The 24,319-nt window shown below is 41.4% G+C and overlaps 1 protein-coding gene across 1 annotated transcript in view; it reads right to left on the reverse strand.

The window, feature by feature from the left end:
- Positions 1-24,319, reverse strand: part of LOC126413013 (lactase/phlorizin hydrolase-like) — a 247,660-nt gene that overhangs the window by 40,654 nt on the left and 182,687 nt on the right. Inside the window, exons 14-17 of the mRNA XM_050082906.1 lie at positions 20,651-20,818; positions 17,079-17,212; positions 9,062-9,196; positions 7,395-7,517 (exon numbers count right to left, since the gene is read on the reverse strand). Coding sequence (XP_049938863.1) covers positions 7,395-7,517; positions 9,062-9,196; positions 17,079-17,212; positions 20,651-20,818 — 560 coding nt within the window. The remainder of the gene's footprint in view (positions 1-7,394; positions 7,518-9,061; positions 9,197-17,078; positions 17,213-20,650; positions 20,819-24,319) is intronic.

Below are 24,319 nucleotides of genomic sequence, written 5' to 3' on the forward strand. Positions count from 1 at the left end.
CGCACCCTCTCGAAACCTGGCGAGCAAGCTACACCGCGATGCAGAGCGCCTCTCTTGCAGAGTCTGCCACTTGAGTTTATTAAACATCTCCGTAACGCTATCACGGTTACCAAATAACCCTGTGACGAAACGCGCCGCTCTTCTTCGGATCTTCTCTATCTCCTCCGTCAGACCGATCTGGTACGGATCCCACACTGATGAGCAATACTCAAGTATAGGTCGAACGAGTGTTTTGTAAGCCACCTCCTTTGTTGATGGACTACATTTTCTAACCACTCTCCCAATGAATCTCAACCTGGTACCCGCCTTACCAACAATTAATTTTATATGATCATTCCACTTCAAATCGTTCCGCACGCATACTCCCAGATATTTTACAGAAGTAACTCCTACCAGTGTTTGTTCCGCTATCATATAATCATACAATAAAGGATCCTTCTTTCTATGTATTCGCAATACATTACATTTGTCTATGTTAAGGGTCAGTTGCCACTCCCTGCACCAAGTGCCTATCCGCTGCAGATCTTCCTGCATTTCGCTACAATTTTCTAATGCTGCAACTTCTCTGTATACTACAGCATCATCCGCGAAAAGCCGCATGGAACTTTCGACACTATCTACTAGGTCATTTATATATATTGTGAAAAGCAATGGTCCCATAACACTCCCCTGTGGCACGCCAGAGGTTACTTTAACGTCTGTAGACGTCTCTCCATTGATAACAACATGCTGTGTTCTGTGTAATTGCTGTCGTCGTTGCAGTGTGAATATCTAGCTCGTTAATAGTTTTATCACTACACCTTCGCTCACGAACAAACTTTATCCGTAAATCTTGGTAATTAAGATTACTCTCAATAATTCAGGTCCCTTCTTCGCAAAGATTGCTTGCATCAGTCAGCTACAACGGAATCTTCGAAGCAGAGAATACAAGTGGTAATACATCGTTCTCTACTAAAGACAAATAAAATGAGTGATTCGTCGATAAGTGTTGCAAGGGCCGAATATTTATGTTAGAAATAACCCAAAATTTAGCAACAGAAAACATCTTACGTTGTATCATAATGTACTAATATATCCATCGTTTCCTTTCAAGGGTGTGAACAAATTTTTCTACTTTTACGTTTCACTCTGTCGTGAACTGGGATCACCTTATAGCCAATGTGTCTTTATATCATTTTCAGTTTTACTGCCTACTCTTCCTTGTCCTGTTCTATAACTACACCGCGCGACAGAATTAAGGATTCAATTTTTCGGTACACCGTAATTGTCTCCCATTGCGACTCATAAGTTTGAAATTTCACTCAAAGGTGCCTGCAGCATTCCTCTGTAACGGTGTAAAAGCGTGGAGCTCTTGTGATATCATACTCGGGGTCGACGACGCTTCAAAGATCATGGTGTCGACCTACACGAAAAAAGACCAAAGGTCAGAATTTCATGTTACATGTAAAATGGGTTAATGATGCCACAGCAGCATCAAATTTCACCACAGTTCTGCCCTAAATTACCATGGACGTGTCACATGATGGGGAGGCCGTCTTAAACACATTTCACTCCTTTTGATGCCTCTGCGACGGAGGTCAGATCTGCGACACTCAGTGTTGAAATCAAGTGAGTTTTTATGTGTGACCGAGGAAAGCATTTCAATCACACTACCGCTCAGAATCAACACGAGAAGGCCTAAGGGGATGGCATAGCAGGCGTCAATGAAATCACGTCTTTCCCTTCGGCGTTGACTCCCTCACATTTCGCCATCGAAAACAACAGTTTGCAGTGTGATGATCAACAGGAATACGTTCCTGACAATCTTTGATCCTGCTGACATCTCCCTGAAGCATCAACCCGTCTCTATGGACATCGTAGGCTAACAACCCTATTTAACGTGATCCCATCAATCTTGACTTCGGTGCGAGCGCAATTTTTGCTCTGGTGTACGGGTTGAAACCGCTATGTATCGTTCAAAATCCTCCGATGAAATGTGAACGTGGCCCAAAGCAGGAAACGGTGATTACGGTTTTCCAGAACCCTCCCGCAACTCCCAAGTTTATTGAGAATTTTAAAAATGTGCCTTTATAGAGAAACCCCACAAAGTAACCCTAGGCATCTTCAGGCAGCCAACCACTTGACACGCCTCTGATGCTATTTTCCTGCCTGCAGGTGCCTAGGACTACTTCGCAGGTTTTCTCTGGAAAACCACATTTTAAGAATCCTCCGTAAATCAGGGAGGGTGCCACCGAGGATAATGCCCAACGGGAAGAGGGGAGGCTTTGTCCATCTATTCACGCGTTTGTCACACCGTTCCACGATCTGGACAGGTCGTGGAACGGTGTGACAAACGCGTGAATAGATGGACAAAGCCTCCCCTCTTCCCGTTGGTCATTATGCTCAGTGGCACCCTCCCTGATTTACCGAGGATTCTTAAAATGTGGTTTTCCAGAGAAAACCTGCGAAATAGTCCTAGGCACCTGCAGGCAGGAAAATAGCATCAGAGGCGTGTCAAGTGGTTGGCTGCCTGAAGATGCCTAGGGTTACTTTGTGCGGTTTCTCTATAAAGGCACATTTTTAAAATTCTCAATAAACTAGGGAGTTGCGGGAGGGTTCTCCGTGATGACGCCAAAGGGGAGTGTGAAACAGGAGCACTGAAAGAGCATAAACACCATTTACTACTTCGGATTACGTTCAGACTTCGTCGAATGGTTTCGAACGATCAGTAGTGGCTCTATCCTGTACACCAAAGCACAGACTGCGCACGCAATGCGCTAAACATGAGCGAAATCACATTCAGTGTGGTTACCAGGTAACGATGTCGTTGGAGATGGATTGAAGCGTCTGGGAGATGCCATCAGTATCAAAGATTATCAACAACGTTGCTCATCTATCGCACAGCAGATAGTCGTTCTCGACCGCGAAATGTGTAGGAATCAATGTCCGAAGGAAAGGTGTGATTTTCTCGACGCTCGTTATATGCCAGACCCTGAGACCTTTTCGTGCAGATTGTAACTGACAGTTTGCCTAAAATGTTTTCCTTGGCACTCATAAGAAAGCCGAGTGATCTCAGCGCCGGGCATCGCGTTCCATCACAGCCGTCATAGGAGGGGATGGACAGTGGGTAACAGAGGGTGTGGTGGCCGTCCCATCGTGTAAAACGTCAGCGGAGGCGTTGAGCCGAATTCTGGTTTAATTTGGTGCCAATTTGACATGACTAACCCATTTTATACGTACGAATAACTTCTGAGCTATAGTGTCTCTTCACTTGCGTCGACATCTTGCAGTTTGAAGCGTCTTCGAACCCGAGGGTGATGCTCCAGATCGCCACGCTTTTGCTCCGTTACAAAGGAAGGTTGTAGACACCTTTGACGGAAATTTCAAACTTACACGTGGCCATGGGAGACAGATATGTGGTTTCAAAACGGTGATCCTTTGCGCAGTGTAATATGCTGCGGACGCTGTGCGTACATTCAGTACCCTTATTTGTTCAGCCCGATCCTGCAAAAGTGGAATTCCATTACCAGATAACATTAATAAACTTTACCCTCATCTGAGCCTACAAGGTACTACCAATTCATATTCCCAACCACTGATGTTCACAAGTTATTGGTACGGTATGAATTATACGAGTCGACGTTTTTTATGAGCTCAGTTATAGGTGACTGACTGCATGTTAACATTAAGTGAAGCCCACGTTTCATTTTTCTAGACTTATATCTGGTTTCCAGTCTTTACAAGGAAGTGAATCTTTGTATCTCTACGACACTAGGTTTTTAACCACTTGAAAACTGTCTTAGTCACTGAAACAGGTCATGGTGTTAGAAAATAAAATGGCAACTTGTGCTGTTATTTGTTTATGAGGAATCACTGAAGTTGCGGACCTATCAATGCTAAACATGGTGCACATAGAAATCGAGTTTTTCTGAAGCCCTGGCTGTTCGTTACCGCAGTCATAATCACATCGGAGAGAACGAGTCATATTGAAAGGCCTGAAATCGCAGCTGTTATTTAGCTCTCTTTCAATTTTTGATCAGAGCCTGAAGCATTCTTCACTACGAATGTACATCTTTAACATTACTCTCAACTGCTTCAAGAAATAGATAAATAAATCACTTTGGCTCGTACAGTCTACATCTGTATCCAAATCTACATACAGACTCCGCAGTTGACCGCGTGGCGTAGGGTACCATGTACCGCTACTAGTCATTTCCATTCCTGCTCCACTCGCAAACAGAGCGAGGGTAAAACGACTATCTATATGTATCCGTACGAGCCATAGTTTCTCTAACCTTATCTTGAAGGTCCTAACGCGAAATGTACGTTGGCGGCAGTAGAATCTTTCTGCAGTCAGCCTCAAATGCCAGTTCTCTAAATTTCCTCAACAGAGTTCCTCGAAAAGAACTTCACCTACTCTCCCGTGATTCCCATTTGAGTTCCGGAAGCGTCTTCGTAATATTTGCTTGTTGTTCGAACCTATCAGTAACAAATCTTGCAACCCGCCTCTGAATTGCTTTGATGTCTCCCTTCACTCCGACCTGGTGCGGATGCCAAACACTCCACCCCTACTCAACAATGGGTCGTACTAGTAACTTACATGTGGTCTCCTTTAAAGGTGAAACACACTTACTTGAAATCTCTTTATCTTTTTAGAGATGGTTGCGGGACTCTGTTTTTCGATATAGGATGTCAAATTAAACATATTTCAACCGTCTAGTTTCCAACCTTATTTTATTTGACTACCAATTTCAGCGGCGTTTCACTGCGCCACCTTTCCTAAAATTAAAATTGTCCCAATAAACCGAGGTAGACCATTCGCCTCTCTTACTACAGTCCTTATAGTCTCATTCCATTTATTACTGCTTAGCAACGTTACGCCTAGACATTTAATAGACAGTGACTATGCCGAGCAGCACGCTACTGATTCTGTACTCGAACATTAATGCTTTGTGTTCCCTACTCATCTCCTTCAACTTACATTTTTCTGCATTTAGGGCCAGGAGTCATTCATCACAGCAACTGTAAGTTTTGTCTAAGTTATCTAGCACATCCTACAGCCACCAAATGACGACACCTTCCCATACATCCCAACATCATCAACAAACAGTAGCAGTTGCCCTGTCCGAAAGGTCATTATGTATATAGAACATAACAACGGTCCTGTCACTCTTCCGTATCGCACGCCTGACGACGCCCTTGTTTCTGATGGCGCTCGCCGGTCGAGGACAACACACACTTTACTTGCTTGCTCAGCAGCGAGATTGTCGCCCCAGGCAAGGGCAAAAAACTGTCAAAGCAGATAACATAACGAACAGATTGAGTTGACAACTGCCTTCGAGCCGTTGTAAAACGTTGTGAAATGGGTGCTCACTGAACATCATTTGTGTCAGGCATATTTTATATATCATTCATCATGCATTGTGAAAAGTTATAGATGCTACTTCTCCGTTTGAAAGCTGATCATCTTCAACTCTTTTGAGGCTCAAACTGACCTTCGGGTCTCCAAGCCGTCATACGACCATAGTTTTACTTATTAGCTGATAGCATTGGAATTAGCAGAATGGGCGGACCATTTAAGTTTCTGAAGCTGGCGGCGGCGTACCGAAGAAACTACTGTGGTCAATGATACCCTTTTTTTCATGAAACGTGTCGTAGATTATCTATGTTACAGGTAAACCCGAAGCGAACATTTAATCTTGTCCTGACTCGTGTGTGTTGCTCAACAATTCATCATCATCATTATCATCAAACCATCCACTGCTAGATAACCCGCTTCCGCTCATTGACTTTCAGCATTCTTATTGCTCCTGCACTTACCATCCAGATCATCGTCTTATTAATTCAAGTACGAAAATTTCTTAGTCTTCCTACCATACACTTGCTTGGCCACAAGTTCCGCCAAACTCACTACCATTACGACCTTAATTAAGGCTCCACTCTGGCCTGTTTCCTGTTCCACTTTTTTATCTTTCTACTTGTCCTAGACATTAGTAAAATACATTTTTCCGTTAGTTTTATGAACGACACTTAGTCAACGGTCTTCGCAAGTGAAGTCCATGTCTCACTACCTTAGCCCAAAGAATGGTAGCGTCCGCCGATAGCAAACTTTTCTTTTCCGGTACTTGAGAAGCATTTCATTTTACCAGTAGGATCCAAGGCCCTTTCTAATCCTTGAAATGTACCTTTTGAAATGTAACTTTTGAAGCAGGTGCAATTGTCGGCTTCAGCAGAGTGAGTACTATTAGTGATCAACTGCTTACATGACTTTTTTGTTAATTTGTACGTTTTTCGATATATTGCTAATACTCATTTTACTTTTACTTTTATCGATTTTCAAGCGTACTTTCAAATTTACTAATTCAGTTATTCCTCATTAGTACGTCTGTCTACTCTAATAAAGCAATGTCACTGCTGTTAATGAGGGGGAGTGACAGTTATCCACATGAAATACTACGAAACTGGAAATTGCGATGTCAAAGTAAAGGTGATTGTTGTCAACCCTGCGATGTATAGCCGTTTCACTAAACTCGTGCTGTCATTGCACTAAAACTTCTACTGTTTCAGGGACTGCTCTGTTGTTCCTTATGTAATAGGTTCATATTACTTGTAACAAGTCTCATTGCACAGCTAACTCACCGAAAATTGCTCTGTGAACACCGGCTCACTTCGCCGCTACAGCATACGACACAGCTGTTTTCAGTCTTCCGGGCATGTCGTGAACCCAAAGTTGTTTTACAAACGACTCGTCTTGAAAATACAAGAGACATTAGATTTTATCAGCATCGCAGATTACTACGAAACATCAGAATAAACAGATTTCACTCCAATTCTCATCTTATTACTCTCCCACAAACAATAGATTTTCATCTGGCATGCGATGTGTCGTTAGCTTCCTTCACTTCACCCGTAATACCCCAGTTCTCTTCGTCAGCTGTCAAAAAAATGGAGTTCAAATCGCAGTCCCGCCTTTCTGAGTTAAGTTTTCCTTGATTCACTACACTAATTCAGGCGGATGCCGAGAAAGTTACATTGAGAAGCCAGATGTATTTCCCGTAGTTGTCGAGTCCGCGCTTGCAGCACGTCTGAGAAAATTTGGAATCGGGAGTGCTTTAAATTCTAATCTTGGTTCAACTATGAAGGATTAACATTGCGATAGAAAATTCATTCATTCTTCATGCAACTGTCACTTCCTGGGAATTATTAATTGCTTTCTAGCCTAAAACTCAGGACTGTAGCCTACCATGTGAGTCACGCTGAAGAAAGGAAACCTTGTGATGGTAGCAAGACTGTTTAATTTAATGTACATCTTTAATACTGTCTGAAGTAATTCTAAAACTATTTGCTTTATAGAAACTGTTGGTGCTCAGTATCATGAGGACCCGTGAAAGAAATCTGAAAATACAGCAACTCACCCTGTCGCCGAAGTTGTCAAAGAGCACCCTGGCGTACTCGAGGAAGTAGTCCGCTAGGATGGGGTTGGGCCAACCCCCTATGTACTGCAAGGCTTGCGGCAGGTCCCAATGGTACATTGTCACCTGTAAGCAGAGAGACTGGATGGAACAACACGTCTAATACATTTCCATGGTGACAATCTCTGGACCAAGTAATGTACTAAACATAAAAGGAACGGTAAAATGACACTCCATTGTCCCGACTCTTTCTTAACAACATCACCATCAACAAAATGAAATTGTTACTGAGGCGTGAAGATATTATAGACAACAGAGAGAGTATAGTACCAATAAGGAGAAAGCGTTTGAGAGGAAAGCGGCACAGTTTGTCTTGGAAACTAAGAAAAAAGGATACTAATTATAAATGTGTTTTAAGGACTACCTTTACTTTTTCAAGCGGTCGAACACCAACAAAAGTAGGGATGTGAAATAACTTTAGAATCCTAAAAATTATGCAAGTGGATACTGAACAGACCATTTCAAGTGATAAGTATGTGATTTATATATTATCAAATAATATAATGTATTACTCTAAATTATTATTAAAGCATCTATTGTTAGTTATTAAAATAGCCCTGAGGGTATATTTCATCTGTTCTTAACCTTTAAACAATGAAAACCAACGTACAATCGTGATATCACGAAAAAAACGAGGAGCCGCCAGCATCAGCCATAAGGGGCCAAACAATTCTGAAGATGGCTTTAACACAAACCGAAACCTGTAAATAAACAAATATTATGGCAACCTCGATTGTTGATTTTAAAATAAATATGGCACCAGATCGCTGCACCCCACAGACAATGTTGTCTAAATGTATGAAAAAGCAAGATTTTCTGCCATAGACTTAAGTGGGATTTGCAGAGTATCCAAGCAAATATAAAAACGTTTTAGTTTACTCAGCTGCAGGGAAAAAAACCAAGTTTTTTCCCTTTCTCGGTATAATCAGCCTTCTGAATGATGATACTTTAAATGCTGCATAATTAGGAGGGATTTTTCGTCTAATCCAGTAATAGTTAATTTTATAGCTCTGGTTTGGCGCAAAAGAAATAAGGGGTCTAACAGTCAGAGAAATGGTACTCGTACGGTGTAAACTTGCCATTGGTGGGCAGATGCAACGAAAATCTTATGGTAACATTTCGCTACGAAGAAAGTGGGTGAGGAACTGATACTTATTGACCAGACAAATACCTTAAAGAAAATAAAACCAGTCATGACAATGATAAAAAATGAGAAAAAAAGTTACAATTAAGATAACTGTAGTTAGTTGTGTACCAGTAGTTAGGTTTATCCCATCTAAAGGGTAAGGGAAAGACTTTGCGGTAATCACTTCCTTTGTGTTTGGGATATTACATCAATGGTTTCCTTTACCTTAAGGTTTTGTTGGTGTTATAAAGCTAGGGTACAGTATATGTGTGTGTAGAATATAGGGGGACCTGTCGAGGGCCCATTATTTCACCTCACTAGCTTTTTGAATTTTTTGACTGAACACTTTTTCCCGTTCAGCACCGGTAGGGTTTGTTGTATAACTGTGCCATCATCTGCCAGTATTATTAATTGTGGTTAATGCACACACTGCTCCACCCGTCGTCAGAGATTTATGAATTCTTAACAATGAATAAATTCTTACCACTGGCTGGATGTCGTTCTCCAGTAACAGGTTAATGAGGTTGTTGTAGTAGTCGATTCCAGCCTGGTTGATCACGTCCAGGTCCCCGTTGGGCAGTATACGGGGCCAAGAGATGGAGAAGCGGTATGCTTTGGCCTGAAACAACCAATCGAATGTCACAATAGCACCTCTGCAAGATGTGAGGTCAGAAACTAAAGTGCACAGACACAAACATGTACAGAAAAGGGATGTATTATTAGACAATGATGGTGAACTGAGAAGCGGAAGATAACTACTTATCAATAATTAAACCTTGCAGTTTCCAGCTAAATCCTTCATATCTAACGTCTACAGCAGTGACAGCTGCTGCAACCTCTAACATTTATCCGACTTGACAAGGCCTAAAAAGAGACAGTATCTTACTAGGTGTCCCACTAAAATACGCTGGGGACCTGTTACTTCCATAGGATTAGGTATAGAGGGTAATCTGACTGGTAATAAGGTTCTTTGTGCTTGGTTGGTATCAGGGTGAAACTGTGGCGCAGTGTAAGATGAAGTACCCACACTGTGTGAAAGCCACACAAAGAAAATCTAAGTAAAGGAATTTTTCGACCTGCCAAAGGAAGAAATGCCGTTAGTTCGATTACAATGTCAGAAATAATCGGGACCATTATTGAAATTGGTCAGATATCTGTGTACTGAGGTCAGGTCTAAAGTAAATGTCATTTGACCATTCTTTCAATAAATTCAGTCAACGACTTTGGAAGTACAAGGGACAGCAGCGGTCTGTAAGATAAGTGACTATCGGTTTGGCATCATGGACTATGAGTGAAGTAAGTGAAAACTTCAAGAGGAGGCAGTAACACTTGTGACGTGTTTGACCGTTATCAACAACATAAATCTGCGTAAGTACTCACCGTCTGGTGAGGTCAAATATAGGAGTACATGTAAAAAGTTTACAAAAATGACTGCAGACGCTTGTGAAATTTATATCTCACGTCTAAATGCTTATCGTACCTCATCGGTTGCGATATTTTTAGGTATTAATGTGTCTGGAGATGGTATCTGGGGAGCAATCACACCATTGTAAGTAATTTGACAGCCAGTGTTGAAAAACGATCTGTCTCAGGTTTAACCGCACTTTCCATGATGAATTCTGGCAACGCTTCCCTATGCTCTGTCTAACCCATTTCTCAAAATATCACTTTTTCCGGGAGTACTAATCCTGCAAGGTATGCAGAACAACTTCTGTGGCGTTTGGAGAGTAGGGGATGTGGTACTGGTGGAGGTAAAGCTGTGAAGGGTGGAGGGGGGGCGGTAGGAAGGTGCAGAATAGCGGCAGACGTGCTTGGTTAGCTCAGTCTTTAGAGCACTTGAACGCGACAGGTAAATATCCCAGGTTCGAGGAAGTTTCTAGACGCGTTTCTGATTCGGCAGTTAGGTCTTCATCTTGGCCTTTCATTATCTCTTGAAAACCATGGTGGTGTCTCCTCGGTCCATCATCATCTGTTCGGCAGGACACACCTTCTGCTGATCACTATCTGAAATTGGCTCTATGCACTATGGAGCTTAACATCTGAGGTCATCAGCCCCATGACTTAGAACTATTTAAACCTAACTAACCTAAGTACATCACACACATCCATGCCCGAGGCAGGAATCGAACCAGAGACCGTAGCAGCAGCGCGGTTCCAGACTGAAGCACCTAGAACCGCTCGACCACAGCCGCCATCACTATCTCAATTTCATGAACTTCAAAATTACGTCCTCTACATCTATTTGCTCCGTGTTTCAATGTTACCTTGCGTTTGTCGCTTAGTAGTGTTATCATGCGTCTCCTCGCTGATCTGTGGATTTAAGAAGCTTAATTTTGAATTTCAGATGAATTTATCAAAAAAATTTCTGAGTCTTTATGTTTACGTCTTTTATTGTTCTATCTATTCGACTCCCGGCGAGGAGGCAGACAGCTAACATGGCACAACATGATCGTAATTTATATTGCGAGTTTGAGTTTCCGTTGATTGTTCCTCTGACACAATGTATTGTTCACTTACTATTCGCTCGAATTTTGAACTCGTTTAATATCGATAATACATTCATGTTCAGAACAAGCAGAACGTTTTGAATGACTAGATTTGAACTCTCATATTCACAGAACATGGACATTAGCATGCTGTACAAAAATGATTAGCATGTCAGCCACCTGAGTTCAGCATGTGTCCTGCTGCCTAGTAGGCATAGAGTCCTCCATGGGCGCTCGCAACTTGTTCCTTGCGTGATGGTATCGACGCATATCAGACGCGAATGGCGTCCTGTACTATAGCCATCCACGATGCATTCATCTGTGGTGGTTGGCTCTGAACCACAGCGCTGCACCCATCGTTTCGTCAAATCCCAGAGATTTTCGATTGGCGACAAATCTGGTGAACTGGTGAGTCAGGACAAAAAGGCCGACAGCCTGTGAGACCAAGAAAGCATGTGTTCGTGCAGCAACATGTTGTCGTGCATTGTCTTGCTAAAAAGTGGCGTCTGGGCTGTTTTACAGTAAGGCTATGCACTGCCGAAACACTTCGTCACTTACGAGCAGCGATTTCCCGGACAGATGCATCACAGTCCTCATTCCAATAATTGACCCTCTTTCAAACCCAGTGATTTGACTGTACGGTCTGCGCATACGTCTGCTAAGCGTCCTTCACGTCTGCTCAAGTCACACTGATATATTACCTTCGGTTTATAGCTACAGCGAGAGCCTCAGGCGCATTTTACTGGTAGGTGGTGTTGCGCCGCGATATCGATGTTGAGCTTGAACGCCCTGGCCAATATGGTTAAAATGCTAATCATTTCTACAAAACATACTAGTATACATGTCCTGTTAATATCAACGTTCTGTCTCCAGTCGTTCAAGGTGTTCTGAACATGGGTATAATTATCAGTTGCCTTTATGATATCGCTAAGTGTTAAGAATAGAGGTAAAACTTTTCGTGATTTCTTTGCAAGTCCTTGTTAATAGCATCTGTCCCTGAGCAGGTTCCAAAGTTTCACAGTAATGTGGAATCCCATCCATGTTCTGAAGCTTACAAAAAATGAAATATGAAGATTTTTGTTGTTGTTGTTGTTGTGGTCTTCAGTACTGAGACTGGTTTGATGCAGCTCTCCATGCTACTGTATCCTGTGCAAGGTTCTTCATCTCCCAGTACTTACTGCAACCTACATCCTTCTGAAGCTGCTTAGTCTATTCATCTCTTGGTCTCCCTCTACGATTTTTACCCTCCACACTGCCCTCCAATGCTAAATTTGTTATCCCTTGATGCCTCAGAACATATCCTACCAACCGATCCCTTCTTCTCGTCAAGTTGTGCCACAAACTCCTCTTCTCCCCAATTCTATTCAATACCTCCTCATTAGTTACGTGATCTACCCATTTAATCTTCAGCATTCTCCTGTAGCACCACATTTCGAAAGCTTTTATTCTCTTTTTGTCCAAACTATTTATCGTCCATGTTTCACTTCCATACATGGCTACACTCCATACCAATACTTTCAGAAACGACTTCCTGACGCTTAAATCTATACTCGATGTTAACAAATTCCTCTTCTTCAGAAACGCTTTTCTTGCCATTGCCAGTCTAGATTTTAAATCCTCTCTACTTCGACCATCATCAGTTATTTTGCTCCCCAAAGAGCAAAACTCCTTTACTACTTTAAGTGTCTCATTTCCTAAACTAATTCCCTCAGTACAGATTGAATAACATCGGGGAGAGGCTACAACCATGTCTCACTCCCTTCCCAACCACTGCTTCTCTTTCATGCCCCTCGACTCTTATAACTGTCATCTGGATTCTGTACAAATTGTAAATAGCCTTTCGCTCCCTGTATTTTACCCCTGCCACCTTCAGAATTTGAAAGAGAGTATTCCAGTCAACATTGTCAAAAGCTTTCTCTAAGTCTACAAATGCTAGAAATGTAGGTTAGCCGTTCCTTAGTCTATTTTCTAAGATAAGTCATAGGGTCAGTATTGCCTCACGTGTTCCAACATATCTACGGAATCCAAACTGATCTTCCCTGAGGTCGGCTTCTACCATTTTTCCATTCGTCTGTAAAGAATTTGTGTTAGTATTTTGCAACTGTTACTTGTTAAACTGATAGTTCAATAATTTTCGCATCTGTCAACACCTGCTTTCTTTGGGATTGGAATTATTATATTCTTCTTGAAGTCTGAGGGTATTTCGCCTGTCTCATACATCTTCCTCACCAGATGGTAGAGTTTTGTCAGAACTGGCTCTGCCAAGACTGTCAGTAGTTCCAGTGGAATGTTGTCTACTCCCGGGCCTTGTTTCGACTCAGGTCTTTCAGTGCTCTGTCAAACTCTTCACGCAGTATGGTATTTCTCGTTACATCTTCATCTACATCCTCTTCCATTTCCATAATATTGTCCTCAAGTACATCGCCCTTGTATAGACCCTCTATATACTTCTTCCACCTTTCTGCTTTCCCTTCTTTGCTTAGAACTGGGTTTCCATCTGAGCTCCTGATATTCATACAAGTGGCTCTCTTTTCTCCAAGGGTCTCTTTAATTTTCCTGCAGGCAGTATCAATCTTACCCCTAGTGAGATATGCCTCTACATCCTTACATTTGTCCTGTAACCATGCCTGCTTAGTCATTTTACACTTCCTGTCGATATCATTTTTTTGACATTTGTATTCCTTTTTGCCTGCTTCATTTACTGCATTTTTATATTTTCTCCTTTCATCAATTAAATACAATATTTCTTCTGTTACCCAAGGATTTCTACTAGCCCTCGTCTTTTTACCTACTTGATGCTCTGCTGCCTTCACTACTTCTTTCCTCAAAGCTACCTACAATTTTTTTACTGTATTTCTTTCCCCCATTCCTGTCAATTGTTCCCTTATCTTATGCTCTCCCTGAAACTCTGTACAACCTCTGGTTTAGTCAGTTTATCCAGGTCCCCTTCTCCTTAATTTCCCATCTTTTCGCAGTTTCTTCAGTTTTAATCTACAGTCCATAACCAATAGATTGTGGTCAGAGATAATATTGTATGAAGTAGAAATCACTTACTTCTCCAGATGACCTAGATCCATGTTATTTGTTAGTGAATATCTTGGACATTCATTCCAATGATGTCGACGTTTCGTCAAAAAAAAGTGGATAGATTAGAAGAAATGGAAGTAACTATGGCAGTTCAATAAACTATGGCTCGAACAATGATGTGCTCATTGAAGTCCAGATCACAAATGTTATACCTAACAAACCCAAAGAATCCATGGGGAGTAATAGTTTTCAGTGACATAGAAAATGCTGTAAATCTTTTGCTAAAACGAAGGATGGAGTAGACGTTTGAATTTAAGCAATGTGCATAGCAAGCTCTGTTTCGTAAAATCTGAACGTGAACTGTACAATTAGAGGATAGATTTACATGGAGTACGAGATACATGTCAAAATGAAACCTGCATTAGTGTGTGAAGGAAAAACTATTCGAAAGACTTCTGCGACACTGGACACTCTGAATTCCAAGTGATACGAACACTGCCTGGTTAAATAAATTAAGGAATTTGTATCGAAAAGGATATTGCCAAATTACGAAGTGTCCTTCAAGTAAACCTGAACAAGAGTTGTCAGTAATAGCTAATACTTAAGAGAAATTTGTAGCTAACTTGAAAACAAAGCTTCTTGTTATCCCCTAAAAGTTGTGTATAAAACCAATCAGTTACGTTTGTTCCAAAAATGAGTGTAAACCGCACATTATAATTTCGAGCGGGAAGAAAAGAAAAATTCACTTGTGCAGACGATGAATGCTACGACACTTTCTTATACGAGAGTGCCATTGGTAACTATCATTGGGTTACTGTATCCACAGCTTTAATTCTGTCTGTCAGTAAAAATAGGAAAAATAATTAAAGGACAAAAACTGTTTAATTGAAAATATCTTGTAATGTAGCAAAATTTGGAAAAATTGGAAAGAATAACTTTCGCTGTTACATCCGAAATGTCTTCTTATGGTTTGTAGAAAATAATTCATCGCCTTTGTTGGACTCTTGGCCTGGGCATAATGACACCTCTGTCTTTGGATTCCACACGGAACTAAAACAGTGATTCAACCTCTCCATTAGAAAAAAATCAACAACGTAAAGTATTTTTCAGAAAATTGCCATACAACATAATTTCCTTTAGTTCTCCGTCGTTTCGGGTTCAGCGGAACGGTATCGTTACAATTCTGCATTTTACGAATTTGATGAAGTATGACTGGTACACAGCACAACGCCAAGATCATTTCTTACTCAGTTGTGCCTGAATCCATTAATTTTTCTTGTATTGGGTGTCCATGGTGCAAGGAAAATATTTGTTTACCTCACCCAATAGCCACTTCGCATTTTTGTGAAGATTGCAGGGAATGAACAAGAAACTGTTTCATTGCTATTAAAATGTACATCACTCAAAAATTATAGTAAGAACTGTTCTACAGGAATTGTTATAAAATATTTAATGTCAACAAATTAAAGGCCAGACTGATGAAAGTCGTCTTAAATGAAAATCATACACTGCCTTGATTTTCTTTCCTCTGCTTGTGTCTTGTGTAACAACTACACCTGCAAAAGCTTAACTGTCAACATGAACTAGAAGTTATTCAAGAAACTGGTAATTTGAGATATTTTTGGACTCGGTTAAACGTTTAAAATCCCACAAGTGCACTTTGGGCTTCGCGCTACGCAGCACATTCGCTTGTCGAAGCTGTGACAGCTGCGTTTGCTATATACGCCGATTCGCACACTAGACAAGAAGGGCCTGTTCTGTTTCACCGCTCTGCCCCTGCTACGACGTCCGATATCTGTAACTAGGGGTGGCTGCGAAACCCCATGACGTCTGGAGGTGGTTCACCTAGGTTCCACCACGTGTTGAAGACACTCACTACAACCGACAAGTCATGCAGTTTCCGAAATGCTCGTGCCGCGTCTCCGGGCCATCACAATCCACTGTCGGTCAAACTCAGACAGATCTCGTGCCTCCTCCAATTTACACACGGGCCGCACGCACATTGATGCTACACGCACCTTGCGCGTGTCTGACTGGTAGTCATTCCTCGCCAGGTGGCGCTGCTATCGCCTTGATGAGTTTATATTGATAGTAGGTCGGTCGTCACAATTTTGTGGGCGATCAGTGTATATTATTTCTGAAGAATCATCTTAGCAAGATCGCTAGCAATCCTTCAGATTATAATGGCCTGTTTCGGCAGATCTACGCTGCCATCCTCGGCTGTTGTAAGATTGTTGTACACGCTTCTTACAGTACTGAAAGTCCCATACTGATATTGCGTCGAATAAGATGGGGCACGAGACATCAGAATGTCACAAAGTAACACACAATTAAAACATACATCATGGTGTGGTGATGTCCCAGCATATAGTAATCGCTTGACTCCACAATGGCGACGGATCTGGTGTAATACTAGGTAGATCGGCTTTGTGGTGTCAAGCTATTAGTATACGATGGGACAACATCACAATGGCGACATAGCTAGTATAACACTGCCTAAGTTGCTTTTGTGGTGTCAAGAGATCCGTGTACACTAGGACACGGGCATAACATGTTGTTACTTTTGTGTATTATTTTATTTGTGTTATGCTGATGTTCCTTGTCGCGTTTTAATTGATGCAATATCACTATGTGACTTTCCCTATTATAACAAGAATGTGCTACTAATAACGTTACAAGATCCGAGGATGACAGCACGGATCTGCCGAAACCAGTCACTGTAATAAAAAGAGTCTTACCTGATTATTCAAGAGTAATATAACTTTGAGATCATCCGAAACTGAGTCAAACACATATTTGTTTAACTTTCTGGCAACAGCTAGATGTGTATCACTACAGGTGACAACAGAGACTTGGAATGTGGAAAAAAGAAACTCTATTACAAAGCACAAGGATGACGAGTTTCTTCAGCATTCTCATAATGCCATCAATTTTGTACTACAGAATAATAAACCACTGTGCGTCGGTTTCCTTCTGCATTACACTCACCGCCAGGTCCTTGAGCGCCTGCACATCCTCGGCATACTTGTGGTACGAGTCACAGGCCACGTCCCCATTGTCCCCGTTGTTGCCGTACTCTGGATGCTCATGCAGCATGTGGTCCCAGATGCTCTCGCCTTTGCCTATAATGTAACAGGGTAGTAGGGCGTCATGTTAACTTTCATAAACTGCTGAATGAAAAATAACTTCCAGTTTCGACCACAAAGATTATGTTCAGGTCCAAAAGGGCCAGACCAACATAGCACAGAAAGTGATACTGTCGGCAATAATGATATTAAAGTATATATAATATCTGTGATACCTCAGCTATGAATAAAATAATTCCACAACCGTATAAACATGGAGAACAGTTATAGTTAGTCTGATAGCTTTATATTGGAGTGAATAGTTGTCAGCAAACTAGAACCTATACAGGAAGGTCGACATTAAATGTAACACCAAAATAGTGTAGACATTTGATAAGACTACAGACAAAGAATCAAATAAAAAAAAAAACTAGAGTACCAATTTCAAGCTGTAATAAGAAAATCTGCACGGCAAACAATTTTTTAATCGTCCCATGGGAAGAAAACCACATTAAATTTGCGAGTTTTATTATTAAAATCATGATGCATCAACAAATATAAAGGACAAGCATCAGATCCTGGTAGTTTTATCGAGTGTCGACGATCACTTACGCTTAAAAGGAGGTGCTTAAAACTATCGAACTACTTCCTTTCCTTACGTCCATGAAGGGATTCTGTTCGTACAGTTTGGAAATATTTCTTGTCAGTTCCGATGCAGTAAGCTCTTTTTAAACCAAAATGAGAATCAATAAAACGCAAAAACATATAAAGTTGTAAATTTCATTTTTGTTTACTTGATGACTAGTTTCGGGTTGGGACAGATTTTCTGATCATCCAGATAGTCAAAATAGAGATTCCCATTATATAATAACCATGTTTTGATAAGAAACACATGTGTATGAGAAAGTACAAATGAACAATTACAGCCGCGCGGGATTAGCCGAGAGGTCTGAGGCGCTGAAGTCATGTACTGTGCGGCTGGTCCCGCCGGAAATACGAGTCCTCCCTAGGGTATGGGTGTGTGTGTTTGTCCTTAGGATCATTTAGGTTAAGTAGTGTGAAGCTTAGGGACTGATGGCCTTAGCAGTTAAGTCCCATACGATTTCACACATATTTGAATATTTTTGAACAGTTACAGAGGAAACGTGTATGTTTGTCGCCTTGACATGGTTGTTGTATTTCATGAAGTACCATTTTGACTATCTGAATGATTTGAATATGGTTACCGACAGACTAGTCAACAACTAAATAAAATGAAATTAGCAATTTTAGCTGGTTTTCGGTTGTACTGAATAACAAAATTTCCTATCCTGAAATCACTCCAGCATGATGGAAGTTCGTCACATGGTAATGATGCTGAAGAGAGTATGTTTTTACACTGTGTAGTGCACTTTCCAGTGTTTGCAATGTAATTAGCTACAATTAATTTACCACGGAATATTAACAATATAACTGCAAATGAACAATGATAAATTTAGATCAACCTGAATGCCAGTAGTGCACAATTAAAGTCTGCAACGGATAATTAAAATGCGACTGGAGAAAAGAAAATTACTTTCAGTGATATACTCATGATACATTTATTATTACATAGTACAATTTTTCCTAATGTCTTCTAAGGATTTCGGCAGGTCCCACTTAACAGTAGCTAACATTAGAGAAATGAAGTGCGTGCAGATAATGTATCAACCGGATAAAATTTACTAACAACGGGTCGTAACAAATTGTTAAGTTTCTTGTAATGAGAAGAAAATTGATCACGAAGTAAAGAAGAGTCCTCTGTCATGAATCACTGGAGGATACTGAAAGGCAGGTTCATCCGCCTAATGGGAAAGGTTTTCCCTATCCGCTATCCCACAGGCTACTTTCCGTCACGAAAAGGACCCTGGCGCGGTGACTAGTGGCTAAGAGCTTCATGCAACCACCTCTCCTTCCATTGCAGGCCAAATACTGGCAGTGAAAATTTCATTCAGCTCCAAGATTCGAACCAACTTACCCCCACGTGAGCAGCACGACAAAGGCGTGCGTTACCGTCCTCTAATTGAAAACTTTTGAGCGCAGAATTATATATAGGAGTTCTTTGCCCAGACGAGAATTTCAGTTGACTTAAGGTGCGACATAAAGTCGCGTAAGAGGCCTGCGACTTATAACGTAAATTGTGAACTCGTCTCATACATTGTTGTAATAGTTCGCTTAGAAATAGCAGACCTCGTGTTGTTAAGAACTATATTTGACGCGTTACGGGCTTAGCTTCTCTTCAGAACATCAAATGAAATGCCTTCATGTATGCCGATGACACTGCAGTTGCAGCCCAAGGTAATAATTTTATGGATGTAGAGGAGAAATTAACCAGTACCTTGGAAGCTCTCTCCCAGTATTATGAGGCAAACCACCTAAGGTCTAACCCTTCCAAGACGCAGGTTTGTGCATTCCATTTAAAGAACAGGGAGTCAAATCGTGAATAAAATATAATTTGGAGAGGTCAACGTCTCGAGCATTGTAAAACGCCCAAATATCTTGGTGTCACGTTGGATCGCACACTGACCTATAAACATCATTGTAATGCCACAAGGGAAAATGTCTCAACTAGAAACAACATCATCAGGAAACTAACCAGCGGATCCTGGGGTGCAAACCCAAAAGTCCTGAGAACTTCAGCCCTAGCGCTCAGTGTGTCAGCCGCGGAATACGCCGATCCAGTATGGTCTGCATCAACACACCCGAGAGAAGTTGATGTCGTGGTGAATGAAATGGCATGGATTGTTACCGGATGCTTGAGGCCAAGCCCAGTGCACAAAATGTACTTAATCATGGTGATCGCACCGCCCAACATACGACGGGACATCGCTGCAGAATACGAAAAAACCAAGCAAGCAAAGGACACCAGCCTGCTGACCGATTACTTTGATCGAGGAAGAGTTCCCTGTCACGTACCAGAGACATGGAAGGATCGGCTGCAGAGAATCGTTGGAAAAGGTGAGAAATCGACCTGAGAAACCCCCATAAAGATGTAAAAGAAGAACTGGCGTCTGGTAGAGACCTACCATACACAGTCTGGACAACCCTAAACCGTATGAGGGTAGAAGTGCCAAAGTACAAGACAAACCTGCAGCAATGGGGTTTCCTAAAAGAGAATGAGAACACTCTCTGTCTGTGTGAATCTGTCCAGTCTCCTCAACACCCGCCTATGTGTCACTATTTAGACCAGCCCTGCACAATGGCTGCTGAATTTTGGAAGTTTGAAGTCTAGTTCCGGACACGGAATGTAAGTAAGTAAGAGTCACATGTGTGCAATCTCAGTCGTGTAGAATCTGAGTATAGCACAGAATAAGAAGTGTTCAGAATGTGACTTGGCCGACGATGACGGCGGCAATGAAAAAAGTAAACAATAAGTAACAATATTACTCCAGGCCTGTCTTAACTTGTTCCTCAGATTCTAACTCTCCTAGAAACGTCTGGAAATTGCTGAGTATCGTAGATAAGTGTGTCACTCACCATCCTCGTTCCATGCGCCCTCGATCTGGTAGGAGGATGTGGCAGCACCCAGCAGAAAGCCGTCTGGGAACTGGTTGACCTCTCTGGCGCGAGCGGTCGCCAATAGACAGGCGACTCCCAGTATCTCCAGGTATAATGTCACATGTGCCGCCATGCTCAAAGCTGCAGCTGTAACGGCGCTCATTGTTACTTATAAACAGTCAAAGGTATCTGATAACAATTAATTAGCAGTTATGAAATGTATGTAATAGCGTTTGATAGTTTTTATCGCGTATTTTGACCTCGTATTAACAGTTTTGTAATCAGATGATGAAGCTCGTCATATCCTTTACAGACTACAGAAAACGTTCTCACGTTCTGCGACTTTGTTTATACTAACAACTTCCTCTGTCAGTACGGATATTAACATCACGTGACATAAAGGCTACTCCAATAGCTACTCTAGACCCATCAGATTCATCAGAGCGCTTACTGATGGATTTTTTATCTGATATTCCCGCGTCATAATAACTGTTATGTAGTTGATAGCGTGAGTCATTTCTTATGAAGAGACCTCAGATGTTGGTATACTCACAACTTCCTCTATCGGTGATAAAAACTACTCAAACAGCCACTCCAGAAGATAGTGCTCGTCAGAATTACTTGCCCTCATTTTACATTTATGTCGCCGTTCGTCATTGCTGTTTGAAAAGGGGACTTGTGTTGCTGCCTGTAAACTACGCTGCAGTGTGCAGTTATGTGACAACTTTGACATCATGCTGCCATACTTGCAGTTAATGTAAATTTGGTATCTGAATCTGAACATAAATAAAAGTATTTGACTTAGCTGCGCAGCATCCATTAACATTTTTGAACAGAAAAATCCGCCATTGTCTGTGTACATTTATTGTAAACGAAACAATTGCAATTCCTACTTTGAATACACCGGATCTCGGCAGCTCACTTCAGCAACGTCACAGCATTGGACGGGTAACTGCTTGTGTACGGCATGTGCTGTCGGCTGCTTTCCGTTTGCCTTTATCGCAAAGAGGTTGAGGTGGTCGTGTGAAGTCCCGGATCACCATTTCATTAAATTCCAATTTACGCAGTGTATAATGAGGCGAGCGCATGTGATGCTGCTCATGGTAATCCGTGTGTCGGATTGGGACGTTCAACATGGTGGCCCCATTGGTGTTGTTCAAAAGAGTAGCCTATATCCCAGCATCGAGTTTCACACTTTATCTTCCGTCACCATCAACAAAACAAAGCGTCGTACGCCCCCAATTCCATATCATCATCATCGTCATCACCACCCAACACAAGCATGACACCACACTGCACATACAGCCATTACAGTCACCATGGCTTTCCAGATACACACAAAGACGTGAAATTCCCACTTCGTGAAGGAAGGGTGCCGCGCTGTGTAAAAGGTAGGAAAAACCAATTCATCCTTTCAGCTTTGCCTGCACTCAGGAGTCTACTAGCAAACAATGACATTCGACTTTACTTATAAAAGGTGATTGATGTGTTTTCTGCCTAAACCACTTCACAATGACATCAATTCGAAATCTTAACAGATTTACGCTAAATACAGGCACGCAATAGTGAAAATCTTGTCGTTCAGTAAATTAGTGTGGTGCAATGCTTGCAAAAGGACGAAAGTATGGACACGCCTTTCAGGGGAAAAAAATACCACCGTCCTTCCCAAAAAGGCAGGTAAAGGCTACATCGGATTCTGTGGGTGGCCAACTGGAAGACAGAAATGGATGAGAGAGTTTGCAATCACCAGGAAGCTCACTGTCTCACAAAAAGAAGATTCAACATAATCAAATAAATTATATCCTCACTAATTAGGAACGGAAAACTCAAGACTTTCACAGATGAACTAAATAAACAAATCACTTCAATAACGTACTTACAAGAAACACAACAGAAGACCGTTTCTAATCACAAGAAAATACTATTTATATTGGGAAACCAGATTGGAGAGCTATGAAGCAAGGTCCCCAGTTTGTTCAAATGGCTTGTGCACTATGGGACTTAACATCTGAGGTCGTCAGTCCCCTAGAACTTAGAACTACTTAAACCTAACCAACCTAAGGACATCACACACATCCATGCCCGAGGCAGGATTCGAACCTGCGACCGTCGCGGCCACGCGGTTCCAGACTGTAGCGCCTAGAATAGCTCGGCCACCCTGGCCAGCCCCCCAGTTTGTAACAGGATTTATAGTGACTATAAAAATAATGGATTCAACATATCTGCAAGAAATCTCTCCCAGAATTGCAGCTCTGACATCTAAAACAATGAATAAAACACACACAATTGTAAATGCTCATGTTCCTACAAGCGACAAAACTTTTATAATAGAAACGAAGGAAGAGACAGATAAATTTTGGGATGTTCTCGAACTAACTGTAAACAGAATACATAACAGTAATGTAAAAATCTTTTGGGAGAGTTATGGGGAAAAAAGGAAATGTAAAGATACAACCGGAAACTGAAGCCCACATAACCTTACAAGCAAGAATGGTGAAAGACTTGTGGGACTGTACAGGGAACACAACCGTATATCTAAATCAACATACTTCAAGAGGAAGCCAAATAAACTTGAAACATGGAAAATGGAAACACCCAGACTGGAGGAAGCGGGTGTCACATCTACACCATGTCTGCATAGACGAAAGTTTTCATAATGAAATCTACAATATCCCATACCAACAAAAACATAAATCATGAAAGTAACAGCTGATCTAAAAGATCTGGTGCAATCTCAAGAAGCAATCCGAGAATATAGTTCCCCCGAATTCACGAAGAAAAAATGCGTGGTGGAGTCCAGAATGTAACAAAGCACGGTTAAGGTTTCAAACAAACAAAACAGAAGAAAATGTTATCACTCTCAGAAATGATAGGAAAAAAATTCACACAAAACATTAGGGGAATTAGGAGAAGGTTCCATAAAGACGTAGTAAACTCTATAGAAGATAATTACCACCAAACTAATTGTAAGAAATATTACAAAATCTTTGGGAAACAGGAAGAACGGCACATGGTAACAGATAAAATAATAGAATTATGGCAAAAACTTTTATTAAACTTTAGAATTGTGAAGAACGCAAAGAACTCTTACAAATCGGTGTAAATACTCCAGTTAAAACCTAATCTAGCAAATTAGACCACCAAATTTTCAAAGCAGTATAAAGAGTCCTCGAGGGACAATATAATTATGAGGCATGTGGAGATCAGGTTTTTGCTGAAATGTGGAAATATTAATGTGATGCAGTGAAGACCTCCCTACAAAAGGCTCTAACGAAAATATGGATAAGAATAGTACAGGGGAAGGACGCTAAGAGGAGTCCAGACAACTACAGAGGAATCCCTCTCCTAAGCTCCACGTACAAGACCTTGTCCATAATCCTGTATGGAAGAATTAAGGAACAACTGGAACAGGAGTTCAGGCTTTTCCAGAGAGGTTTCAGACCGTGGAAAAGCTGCGCAGAGCAGAGCATTAGTTTAAAACTGGTTATGGCATACTACAGCAAACAGAACAAACGTCTGACAATAACGTTTGTTGCCTGGGACTCCATTCAAAACTAATTAAATTAATAGGTTTCACTCTGTCGAATACCACATTGAAAGTGAAATTTAGAGGTGAAATTTCTGAATCATTCCTTATAAACATAGGCT

This window comes from Schistocerca serialis, chromosome 7 (assembly GCF_023864345.2).
Source record: "Schistocerca serialis cubense isolate TAMUIC-IGC-003099 chromosome 7, iqSchSeri2.2, whole genome shotgun sequence".
Lineage (NCBI taxonomy): Eukaryota > Metazoa > Arthropoda > Insecta > Orthoptera > Acrididae > Schistocerca > Schistocerca serialis.